Consider the following 12,954-nt stretch of genomic DNA (forward strand, 5'->3'; position numbering starts at 1 on the left):
TCTGTGCTGAGCTCAGCCATGTCTGATTTCTTTTGATCCACTCTCTGGAGGTCTGGCTCCATGCACCCCTGCTGTAGTGAGGCCTGTTTCTCTGCTCTGGCCCCACAGTGGATTTTCAGAGACCCGGGGTCCCTCCTAGCCACACACAGGGCGTCTGACTCCCTCCTTCTCATTTGCAGTGACACCAGCCTTAAGGATGGCCTGTCGGACTCGGACTCGGAGCTGAGCAGCTCTGAGGGGCTGGAGCCTGGCAGCGCAGATCCACTGGCCAATGGGTGCCAGGGGGTCAGCGAAGCCGCTCGCAGACTGGCCCGACGACTCTACCATCTTGAAGGTTTCCAGCGCTGTGATGTAGCTCGGCAGCTGGGCAAGAAGTGAGTGCGTGTCCCCAGCTTCTTTCCCAGGCAAAGCAGACCCTGTGCCTTCCTCAGCAGGAAAGGGGTGTCGGCGACTTCTCTCAGGAGTGGCTGGTGCCAGGAGCTCCCACCAGGCCTTCAAGGACACCTCCTCCTGTCACTGTCCTCATTCTTGACCTCGCCCTAAATCTGTTTCCTTTCTGGGCTACTTGGGCGAAGGTGGTTGCTGTCAGGGAGGGGGTGGTGACAGGAGGCCCCTCAGGGCTGAAGCAGGATGGGGGATGTGGTTATGGTGTTATGAAGGGCAGTAGAGAGGACGGAATAACCCAACTGAACCAGAGTTCTACCCAGTGGGGCTACGTGAAAGGAGAGCCCGTGAGGGATCTGGTAAATGTCTGGGCCCTGAAGGTTAAAAAAAAAATGTCTATCTTCATTAAATCTGTCTATTGGGACCAGCTGAAAGGACCCCACACCTGAGAGCACAGGACATAACCTGTGGACTGCATGTAAAATGCATGTAAAACCCATGTAGCAGTCTTGGGAAGGATAGGTGACCTGGAGTGTGTATGCGAGAGACGAGGATGGTATGTTTTGAGTATGTGTGAGCATAGTGTGGCCCCGCCTTGGCCCTTCTGTTCGCAGGGACTCCACCACCCCAGGAAGGCTTGGAGGTGGGCGGAGCTGGCCAGCCTCCCAGGCCACTCACAAAGCTAAAGGAGACAGTTCAGACCTGGCTCAGGCTGAGATGGGGGCTTTAGGTCTTAGGAGGCCTTCCGACATCCTCTGACATTTCCTTGTACCTTGGGCGGTGGAGTGGGTTCCCAGGAGCCCTTCCTTAAAAAATCACAACTCATAGACTCCTGTGGCTGAACATCTCTAGGTGGGTGGAACCTGAGAACTAACCTCCCATCCTTGTCGTGTTTCCATGGCGCCCTCTGCAGGCTCCTCCAGTAATTGCGGCAGCTCGTCCCTTCCATCCAATTTGGAGGGCTGTGGGGAGCCAACTCCTCATCCAGCTCTCAGGTTTTCTTCCCTGGATCGCTTGTGTTCCCTTCCTTCCTTCCTTTCTTTTCTCAGTTCTTCTAGATGGGTTCTTGCTTTTCTGTTTCTCCTGTAGAAATGTCTCTGCCCACGCCTCCTTCAGCAGCACTGACAGACACACTAGCCACTCGTTTCTATTTCAGGTTTTCATTACGAACCTTACACACACACACACACACACACACACACACACACACCAGATAACCATCAAACTTTTCATATACTCATTATGCAACTTCAAATTGTTTTGAGGTATCACTATGCAGCCCGAGCTGGCCACTAAATCCCCCTGCCTCAGCTTCCCAAATGCTGGCATTACAGGCGTGCATCACCACACCCAGACCTCAGTTTTGATGTTCTTCCATCATACCTCAACTTTTCTCCCCATTTTTGGAAGCATATTCAGACACATTATTATTTGACCCACAGTGCTTTAGCCTGTCTATAGCTGGTAAGAATTTTTATGTAGTTCCATTTTAACATTTAACAATATTAACAAAAATTCCTCATTATCTCCCCCATTTGGTGTGTTCCTCTTTCTCTCAAAAACATTGATTTGGTCAGGCCTGGTGTTGCAGGCATTCTATCCCAGCTACTGGGAGCCCGAGCAGGAGGGTCACAAGCTCAAGGCTTGCCTGGGCTACAGTGAGTTCAAGAACACTTTGGGAAACTTAGTGAGACTCAGAGATATAGAAGATAAAAATAGGGGTTGACTGTAGCTCAGCATAGAACACTTGCCTCATGTGTGTGAGGCTCTGGGGTCAATCCTCCGTACCTCCACCAAAAGAAGAAGAAGGAGGAGGAGGAGAAGGAAAAGGAGGAGGAGGAGAAGGAGGAGGAGGAAGAGGAGGAGGAGGAGAAGAATAAGAAGAAGGAGGAGGAGGAGAAGAAGAAGAAGAAGAAGAAGAAGAAGAAGAAGAAGAAGAAGAAGAAGAAGAAGAAGAAGAAGAAGAAGAAGGAAGAAGAGGAAGAAGAGGAAGAAGAGGAATAGGAGGAAGAAGATGAAGAGGAAGAAGGAGGAGGATGAAGAGGAGGAGATGAGGAAGAGGAAGAAGAGGAGGAGGAAGAGGAGGGGAGAGGAGAAGGAGGAGAAGACAAAAAGGAAAAGAAGACTATCTGTGTTCAAATCAGGTCTGGAATACTATCCACATGATGTACCTGGCCCTCTTTCTCACACATGCCACTTAATAGACAACCTCTCTCTTTTCCATTCCCCTTTTCTCCTTCTTGTCCTCTTAGTCTCTCTCTGTGTGGTGCATGCATGTACATCTGTATGTTTGCACGCATATACATGCGGAGGTTTGAGGTTGATCTTGCACGTCTTCCTCAGTTGCTGTATGTTTTGAATCAATCAGGGTCTCTCACGGAACCTGGAGCTCACTGATTGGCTCGGCGGACTGGCCAGCAAGCTGCTGGGATCCTCCTGTCTCTGCCTCCTCAGTGATGAGATTACTTGTCTACACCACCATGCCTGGCTTTTTATGTAGGTGCTAGGGATCAAACCCTAGATCTCCAGGCTTTCAAGGCAAGCATTTTAACTCTGAGACCATCTCCTCAGGCTCCTAAAGTCCCATATAGCAAAGAAACAGCCATTTCCTCCAAAGGATGCTCCACATTTTGGGTGTGCATGTGGTTTATGTTACATGTCCTTAGAGTTCCCATGGTCCTACCAATGGGAAGGAAAGTGTGAGGCTTTCATTTCATTTCATTTAATGGTTTTAGGCATCATGAGGCATGCTCTTCCTTGGCCTCCAGGAGGGCACAGACCTGCCCTCAGGTGTCACAAGGTCCTCTTCCTTAGCTCTTTCCTTGGTCTAGATCCTTAATGGGGCTGCTTTCAGAGCTCTGCCTTGGGCTCTTCACATTAGAAGAAAATATTTATATTTTTGTGTATGGATGTGTGTGTTGTGCAATTGTATACCACATATATGCAGATGCCCAAGGAAGCCAGAAGAGGGCAACAGAGAGCCACAGTAGCTGGATTGCAGGCAGTTGTGAGATATCTGACCTGGGTGCTGGGAGCCGAACTCAAGACTCTGAGAGAGCAGTGAGTGCTCTTACCCACGGAGTCATTGCTTCAATCCAGTCTGGCCTCTGGCTCAGTATGACCTTGAGCTCCTCTGGACACTACCATGCTGGGAATTGAATTCAGGACTTTGTGCATGGTAGGCAACCACTCTGAGTTACATCCACAGCCCATCTATACATTTAAAACTTTTACTTACTTTTGAGACAGGGTCTCATGTAGACAGGCTGGTCTTAAGCTCCTGGTCCTTCTACCTCACAGCACTGAAGTGACAGGTACACAGTGTCACACCAAACTCCCTGCTCCTGGTTCTCTCAAGGGCAAAGATCTCGAAATGCAAACTTGTCTCTTACAAGGTTCCCCTCACAGGGATTCAGCCACCTCTGTCCTCATCCTGAGCTCTGACACCACCTTCTCAGTCATTTCCTTTCTGGTGACCTCAGAATCCTAAATGTTCTCACCTTGGCCCCCCTTTTCTGGACCCATTCTCTGTGTTAGCTTTAAACTCTGCAGCCATGCCCTGATCCTTACCATGATCTAAGGCCAGGGGTGGGGGTGGGGCCCTGCCTCACCTCTGCTGCCCTCCTGGTGGCTTGGTTTACATTATGTCATCTCTGCTGGAAACGCTTGCATCACCCCACCCGGCTCGCTTCCCTGAACAGGGTCTCACTGAGCTGGCCGAGACATCATCACCTGATGCCACAGACCAAGGTTGATCTCTCTGAGCTGAAGGACCAGAGGGGAGGCAGCCCAGGGTCTGGGTAGATCTGGGGGGGGGAGTTAAGGGTACCTTGGGGCCCACTCCCTCAGTACCTGATGTCCTGGCACTTGGGGCCTCCCTCTAACTGACATCCCATTCTACTTTCTTGGCAGCAACGAGTTTAGCAGGCTGGTTGCTGGGGAGTACCTCAGTTTCTTCGACTTCTCAGGCCTCACTTTGGACAGAGCACTCAGGTCAGTGGGGCTGGGTTGGGACAGTGTCCACAGGTGGTGGGACAGCATGCCTGGCTTGCTATTCTAGCTCTCTATTTTGGCAATGTACAATATAATATCTGTATTCCAGCAAGTCTATCACGACTTTTTATACAAACGCTTTGCAAATCTTGACCCCTCTGGTGAAGCTGTGGGGAGAACCTATGGGTATCTGTTGTCCAGCAACTCAGTGCTTGCCAGCTAATGTGATGGGTGATGAGGGACATGAATCTTCATGTATAGTCACAGCTCTTCAGGAGGGAAAAGGTTTGTCTGTATGGAGCACTTCCTGCTTGCCAGATACCATAGGTCTTTATACTCATGACCTACGTTTGTTTGTTTGTTTTTGTTTTTTTGAGACAGGGTTTCCCTGTGTAGCTCTGGCTGTCTAGGAACTTGCTCTGTAGATCAAGCTGGCCTTGAACTCACAAACATCCTTCTGCTTCTACCTCTTGAGTGCAAGGATTAAAAGCAGTGGGCACTACCATCTGGCTATATCTGGTTTACTTTGATGGTAAAGGGGACTTGATTGCAGCTATTTTAGTGTCTGGGTCTCAGGAGGGTCAGGCGTGGGCCTTGGGAGCAAGAGCGGTGGGGTGGGTGAATGGAATCCAGTGTCATCAGAAAGATGCTCGGCCAGGCCTGAGGAGGGAAGGACAACATCTTAGAGCTGGGGGTGATGGCTACAGATGCTAGGCCCCCTTGCTGGCTCCCAGATGTCTCCTAATACTCTTTTTGACGATCAGTTTCTATTCTGTCCTTCTGCCTCGGTTGGGATGTTTTCTGTTGCTTTTCAGTGTACTTGCCAGTTTGCCATTTCCAATTGCAAATAAATGAAGCCAATAGAAACTACTGAGGGACTGGAGAGATGGCTTGCAAGAGTAGCAAGTGTAAGGACCACAGCTCAGACCCCTGACATCTATGTAAATGCTAGGCTGGAACGGTATCTGTATCTCCAGAGCAAGCTGGCTAGCGAGGCTGGCCGCATCAGCAGGCTCTCTTGGTTCAAGTGAGAGAGTGTATAAAGTATACTTTTACCTTAGTATATAAAGTAAAAAGCAATCAAGGAAGACACTTGATGTCACCCTCTGGTCTCTGAGTGCCTGCACATGTGCTTATGCAAATTCAAGCACACACCCTCATGCGTGTGTACATACGCCAAAGAAACATCATCAAGTTTTTCTTCTCAGTTACATTTTACATTCCTAGAATTTCCATCATCTTTAAACTTTAAAATAGATTCCAGTTCTCTGTGGGACTCCCCATCTTTTTACTAACACATCTGAATTGTGTATACCTTTTAAAAAAATGTATTCTTTATTCATTCCTGTGTGTGTGTGCGTGTGTGCACATGTATGTGTGTGCACACATGTTTGCATGCGTATGTGCATGTGTGATGGGTGTGCATTGTTGTGTGCATGTTTGCAATGTGTATCTATGGGTATGCATGTGTGTGCCTATGTGTGTATGTGTGCATGTTTGCATGTGTATCCATGTGTGTGTGTGTGTGTGTGTGTGTGTGTGCACATATTTGCATGTGTGGGAACTCATGTGTGGAGGCTGAGGTTGATGTCGGGAGTCTTCCTCAGTTGTTCTCCACGCTATTGACTGAGGCCAAGACACTCAGACGAATCCAGGGTTCACAGATATCACTGGCAGGTCAGCTTGCGCCAGGAACAACCCCTGTCTGCCTTCTGATCACTGGGATCACAGGTGGCCACTGTGGCCACCTGCCTACAGGTTTGGAGATCTGAACTCATCTCTCTAGTCCTGACTTGGTGTTTGCTTCTGTTTTCTGTTTTGTTTCTTTTTCTCTTGGTTTTCCAGCACCCATTGTTTCTCTTAGTTTGTCCAACACTTCCTTTACACAACTGGAAAGGAACACAGGACACAGTCCTAACCCAGCCAGGACTGGGCTGAGGAGAGGCAGCTCTGAAGCGTGACGCCTCTCAGGGTTGACTCTGAGCCTTAGCCTTGCATGAGGAGCCATGCCACCGAAACTATTCGGAACCCTTGCTTTACCACCTTCTTGCAGTAAAACTCTCCTCCACCTCCTCCTCCTCTTAAAAAAAAATCTGTCTATCTCTGGGGTTCACAGCTCCGTAACCTTCACACCTTCAGAGTCCGGCAACTGTACGGCCACGTGCTTACAATCCCTCAAGCGTCTCTGGGTGTGTTTTCCAGCCCCGCAGAAGGATCCAGTGTACAGCCTTTGGCCCATGGGCTTTGTCTGTGATACATCTGTGGAAAAGGTGGCTGTCATGAGCCAGCCAGCTTCTGTCCACTTCTCTCCATCCTGAGATCATGGGACCTTGTTGCTTCACCTGTAGCATAAGGCAGTGCACTGCTGCACTGGGGAGGGGGGGATCTGTCTTGCTCTACTCCAAGCAGATCTACCGTGAGCAGAGCCTTTGGATTGCATCAGAAAGATAGTGTTAAGTGGGTCTGGATCGCCATCTCAAGTGCTGTGCTGAGGGCCCTATGTGTGGGGTCACTAGAGTGAAACGGAACTGCCTAGAACTTGGAGACCCACAGAAGGCACTGGGTGTGCATATCGTGTCCCTGCCTGAGGTCTTAGAATCCAGAGGCTATCTTGGAGGGCCAAGGTTCTGCCTGGGCCTGCAGAGGATGTCTAGACCCTAGTACAGGAACTAGCCTCATGTGTATGTTTGTGTGTGGGGAATAGTCTTCTATCCCAGTGAGAAGACTGTATCAGGGGCCCTGAGATTCACTCAGCAACCATGAATTCCATTCTAGAACCTTCCTGAAGGCCTTCCCGCTGATGGGGGAGACACAGGAACGAGAACGAGTCCTTACCCACTTCTCTCGCCGGTACTGCCAGTGTAACCCAGACGACAGCACATCAGAAGGTACCATGTTCCCTGATCACCTTCCATGAGTCTTGCCTAACTGAGACCTGGTCTTCTCCCACCCTGGCCCAGCTACCACATTTGTCTTGCTTGCAAGCAGGCCCAGGTAGGCCATATGCTCTGGCAAATAGTAGGTCCTCAATTCAGATTGGATGAATACAATTAGGTGTTACCACAGCACACGCGTGCTCGAACCCCCAGGGGTTGGCAGGATGAAGGCAGGAGAATGATTTAAAGCTTGAGGTCAGCCTGAGCTACAAAGTGAGACACTGCCTCAAAAACCAAAACAATAAAACTGCTCGGGGATTGTGGGTCGGCCTCCTGGACAAGAGAGCCCAGATGTCTTGCTCATGGTCAATGCCTGCACCTAGACTCAGGCCTGACCTTCTGTCAGGGAGGGGATATTACATGCAGGTCTCTTGCAGAGGCAGGACTTGCCACATGGATGGACCTGGGTCTTAGGACTGCTCTTCTGAAGGTCCGGAGTTCCAATNCCAGCAACCACATGGTGGCTCACAACTACCTGAAATGAGATCTGATGCCCTCTTCTGGTGCGTCTGAAGATAGCTACAGTGTACTTACATATACTGATAAGTCAATCTTAAAAAAAAAAAAAAAAAAGGAATTGATGGACCGAATCCCTTATTGCTATTGTAGGGACATATAGGTCGGAGTCCAGAGCCTTGCCTCGGTCTAAGGTTCAAGGTGAATTTGTCTACAAGAGGCAGAGGGTTAGAGCATCATCCAGGCCTTGGCCCTGAAGAGCTTGGGAGCAGATGTCCACCTTTCTCTGCTTCTATGGCCTTCAGTCTGACTCTATGGGGAGGCAGGTGGGAGGCTCCGGGTGGGAATGAGCGAATTCTCACAGTGAGGATACTGTCGTCTTCTATTTAGATGGGATCCACACTCTCACCTGCGCCCTGATGCTGCTCAACACAGACCTGCATGGACACGTGAGTTGGGGGTCTGTCAAGGGGACATATGTTCTCATTGGCTCCCAGCCATTGAGGGCCAACCCTGTAGCCAGCCCTCTTGCTGACACTCCTGATCAGGCTCAGGTTGTTTTTGTCCCCAGCAGACCTAGGAGGTGGGCACCTTGCTTCTATATTTGACCCTGTCCTGTTTTTTTTCCACTGGCTCTGCCCGGGTTCTGGCTCCTAAGGCGGAGAGTGAGAGCAGCTGAGATCCATGGAATTCTTTGTTTTGATTTTTGAGACATGGTTTCTCTGCGTAACACTGGCTGGATTAGAACTTGCTCTGTAGACCAGGCTGGCCTCGAATTCAGAGAGCTGCCTGGTTCTGCCTCTCAGGTGCTGGGAATCAAGGCCTATGCTACCACCACCCAGCAGAAGCATTGGAGATTTTAGACATGTCAAATAGATGTACCCTCGGGGCAGGACCATCTGGTCTGTGGCAGTCCTACCTTGTTCCACCAAAGGCTATATGCACTTCCATACTGCCTTTAAAAGCCCAGATGTGGCCTTCCTGTGATGTCATGCCCTAGACAACTGGTCGCTGCCAAATGACAGGTTACTCCTAAGGGGCCTTCTCTTCACCCCCACCCCCCCAACTCCTGTCAGGCCAGTGAGTGGAAAGACATGGGTGCTCAGGCCCCAGGCTGCCTCCAGGCTTCTCAAGCTCACTAATTCCTTTTCCTTCCTCTGTTGGCTCCGGCTCTGGGCTCTCCTGCCCTCCGTGCCTCAGGTGGTAAGTGCTGCTGTCAGAGTGTGCATGCTGTATGCTTAGACCTGCCCCCTTCACCCGCTGTCTCCTATCACACCATCTGCCCCACCCAACTGCTTTCTGGCCATCACTCACTCAGGCCTGGTCAGAGCCCTTCTGGGAGGTGGGTATGTTTCAGTGACTCAGTGACAGGTCTGTATATCTGGTTCTAAGTAAACCAGAAGGCTCCAGGAGCTATGTATGGGGTGTTAAAAGACAAATCTGGTATAGAAAAGCTTCATTTCTGTTCTTGCCTTCATGGAGTAGCTGTGTGATCCTGGGCAAGTCGCTGCCCCTCTCTGAGTCTTGGGTTCGACATCTTCTCAGGACAGTGATGATCTCCTCCAGTGACTTGGTGGGGACTGGGAGTGGCCTGACCCTGGCAAGGGTTTTGTTGTGAACAATACTTCCACAAACCCATGAAAGGAACACCACACAGCCATGGTGTCCATTGCTACGCTTAAAACTTGAATGATAGATGACTTGTGGGTACAGCCTTGATGCTGTCGGCATCTGGAGTGGCAGAGAGAAGAAGCCAAGGCTGGGCTTGTGGGCACATGGGGCACCGGCTGGGGATGCCAAACTGTGACAACCTTTGCAGAACCTGAGTGTGGGATGGAGAGAAGTCACGGATGTAAATGCTGTATATTCCCTGTGAGCGGAAGTGGAGTGAGCGCCCTTACAAGCCAGCCTTTCCCGGGAACTGCTCCTGTTCACGGCTGAGAACTTCAGCCACTTGAAAAGTAGTGTGGAAGTCACCCCTCCATGCTGCCCCCACTCTCAGCGGGGAGACCCCCAGCATGGCCCCTTGACTGAGCTCCCGTGAAGGAGTGTGGCTCAGTGAGCAGTGGGGAGAAACCTGGGTTAGGGTTCTCCATGTTTGCCCACAGCACAGCTGTATGGCCCTGAACAAACCTCTTAACTCACTAAGCTTCTATTTATTTCCCCATCTTGTGATTTCCCCTATCCGTGAGCCCTTTTTTTTTTTTTAATGATTTATTTATTTTAAAAAGTATATGCATTGATGTTTTGCCTGCATGTCTGTCAGACCCCCTGGAGCAGGAGTTATAGACAGTTATGAGCTATCATGTGGGTGCTGGATTTGAACTTGGGTTCCCTAGAAAAGCAGCCGGTGCTCTTAACTGCCGAGGAGCCGTCTCTCCAGCCCTTGCCTTAATGCAGACAGTCCAGAGAGCACTTGGCCAAGGCTGCTGGCTACATTAACAGCTTGTCAGAGGGCTCAGTCACTTCTGTCCTCCAGCTCTTTGTCAGAGACAGTAAGAGCCAGGTGGACTGTAGGGGGTCTTAGCAATGTCACCTCTGCTGGTGCCCCTAGAGGGTTCTAGTCAGAGGGGGAGGCTGATTGGCTGGTCAGAGGAGTGGGAGGCAAAAAGACTTCCTGGAGGTGTGTCTGAACTCTGGGATTAGAGAGCTGGACCTCAGGATGAAGAGGCAGAGGAAAGGAGTGGTGGGTCCCAGGGGGGCACAGGCTGAAAGAGGAGCAGGAATGAAGCTGCTTGTGGGCAGGTGGACATCCCTGGGACACATACCGGGGTTTGATGCCTTGCTTTAAGACTTCCTTCCAGGCGAGCCATAAAACAGGCTAGTATTGTTCCCATCTCAGTGCCACGCCAGGCTTTCGGGAAGAGGCTAGCTGCCCCGTGTCTGTTACAAGTGACCAAGTGACAGCACCTGGGTAGCACCTAGCCACAGCCAGCCTCTACTCTGGGCAAGGACACAGGCTTAGGGAGCCGGCTGTCCTAGCCTGAGAGAGCCAGGGTCACAACCTAAGGTGGGGCTGTGGTCAGACCAGCTGTGGCTTGTTCCTGACAGGGGACAGAGGCTGTGGGAAAGAGAGCCCAGGGCCCAGGCCCAAGGGAGATCCTGCTGAGGAAAAGGGAGTTGGGAGGTGGAGACCCGGGAGGAGGGTTCCCAGTCATATCTGCATCCCCTGTCCCTGTTCATGTCCTTTTGCCTGTCTGTCTATCAATATTTCTTTTAAAGCAAGTGACTTCATTGGCACGTCTTCTTTTCTTTGTACCTTGGTGAGTCTTGCTCCTTGGCCTGGAGAGAGATGAACTTTAGTGAAGGGTTTGAGTGGGCTTGGAGTGTATCCTCTAGAGTGACCATACTGTCCTCGTATGCCAATGAGACCGGCACTCCATGTTGTGGAAATCTCTACACTCACTGGTTAATTTCATTGTGGCAACATACAGCAGAAAGCCCTGACTATTTCAGCCACTTAAAAACACGCAATGCTGTGGCATTGAGCAGGCATTCCCAGGGGTGTGCACCCAGCACTACTGACCAACTCTGGAATTTTTGATCACTCTCAAAATAAGCCCCAAGCCCCCCAGCAGCCCCTCCTCCTCCCCCTCCTCAGTCACACCTCCTCCCCATCCCCAGTCCCCCCTCCTCCCCCTCCTCAGTCACACCTCCTCCCCATCCCCAGTCCCTATTCCTCCTCCTCCTCAGTCACACCTCCTCCCCATCCCCAGTCCCTCCTCTTCCCCCTCTTCAATCACACCTCCTCCCCATCCCCAGTCCCTCCTCCTCCCCCCTCAGTCACACCTCCTCCTCATCCCCAGTTCCCCCTCTTCCCCCTCCTCAGTCACACCCCTCCCCTAGTCGCCCCTCCTCCCCCTCCCCAGCCCCTCTAATGCAGGTCTGCTTCCTGTATGAGCTGTCTGTTGTAGACACTTCATGTGAGCGGAATCAGTCATACAGCATCTGACCTTCTGTGTCTGACTTATTTTACTTGATGTAATGTGTTCAAGGATCCTTCATGTTGTAGCATGTGTCAGTATTCTATATCCTTGTTTTGGGATAAACAGTGTCTCATTGCATGGACATGTCACATAGGATGGATATGGATATGCATGTGGAGTTATGAAAATTTGTGCATAAGTTTTAGTTTCTACAAGTGTTCTCAAATTTTCTTTTTGAGACAGGCTCTCATTATGTTGCCCTGGATGGCCTAGAACTTGCTACGTAGACCAGGCTGGGCTCAAACTTAGAGAGCTATCAACTGCCTGTCTCTGCCTCCCAAGTGTCGGGATTAGGGGCATGTGTTACTACACTTAGCTCAATTATTTTTTAAATTATCTTAAAAGACACTTATTTTCTTGTGTGTGTGTGTGTGTGTGTGTGTGTGTGTGTGTGTGTGCATGCACATGTGGAGGTCAGAGTTCAACTGCAGGGGTTGGTTCTCCTCTTCTATGCGGGTCTCCGAGGGAGCGAAGGAAGATTGGCTGGTTTGGCAGCAAGGCTTGCCCACTTTATCTTATTTATACTCGTGTACTATAGCATAGGCTGGACATGAACGCAGAACTCTCTCAACTCAACCTTTTAAAGTGCCAGGTGATGGGCATGCACCACCAGGCCTGTCTCCTTTGTCCAATTTAAATGACTGTTTTTGCGTTCCATTGGCTTCCTGTATTCAGGCCACCAGACCCTTTTCAGACAGAGGACCTGCAAATGTTTTCTCTCATCCTATTGGTTATTAATTCATTCTTTCTTTCTCTTGATAGAGTCTTGTGATGTAGAACAGTTTTAAAAATTTGAATGACATTCAAATTTATCTTTTTTTTTTCCCTCTCTGTGTGTATCTATAGATGTGTGTGTGTGTGTGTGTGTGTGTGTGTGTGTGTAGGAGGCCAGAGGTCAATCTGGAATGTCATTCCTCTGGAGCCAGCCATCTTTTTTCAAAGAGTATCACTGGGTCCTGGGGCTCACTCATTACCTTGTGACAGCTGCCCAGCAAGCCCAGGGAATCCTCTAATCCCTTCTTCTCCAGTGCTGGGGTTACGAGCATGCACTACCATGACAGACTTCTTGTGTGGGTGCTGGGGATTGAATGTGGGTCCTCAGGCTTGCTCAGCAGGTGCATGGCTGAATGTTCTTTCCCTGTCCCTGCTGTGTGTCTGTCTGTCTCTCCCTCCCTCCCTCCCTCCCTCCCTCCCTCCCT

General features: G+C 50.3%; 1 protein-coding gene across 2 annotated transcripts in view; it reads left to right on the forward strand.

Moving 5' to 3' along the window:
• Positions 1-12,954, forward strand: part of Psd2 (pleckstrin and Sec7 domain containing 2) — a 51,406-nt gene that overhangs the window by 18,257 nt on the left and 20,195 nt on the right. Inside the window, exons 5-8 of one of the 2 annotated variants that reach the window (XM_029547244.1) lie at positions 180-374; positions 4,297-4,377; positions 7,153-7,265; positions 8,160-8,220. In XM_029547244.1, coding sequence (XP_029403104.1) covers positions 180-374; positions 4,297-4,377; positions 7,153-7,265; positions 8,160-8,220 — 450 coding nt within the window. The remainder of the gene's footprint in view (positions 1-179; positions 375-4,296; positions 4,378-7,152; positions 7,266-8,159; positions 8,221-12,954) is intronic. The other variant, XM_021214527.2, reaches the window with a different exon arrangement.

The sequence above is a fragment of the Mus pahari genome, chromosome 15, assembly GCF_900095145.1.
Source record: "Mus pahari chromosome 15, PAHARI_EIJ_v1.1, whole genome shotgun sequence".
In the NCBI taxonomy this organism is placed as follows: Eukaryota; Metazoa; Chordata; class Mammalia; order Rodentia; family Muridae; genus Mus; species Mus pahari.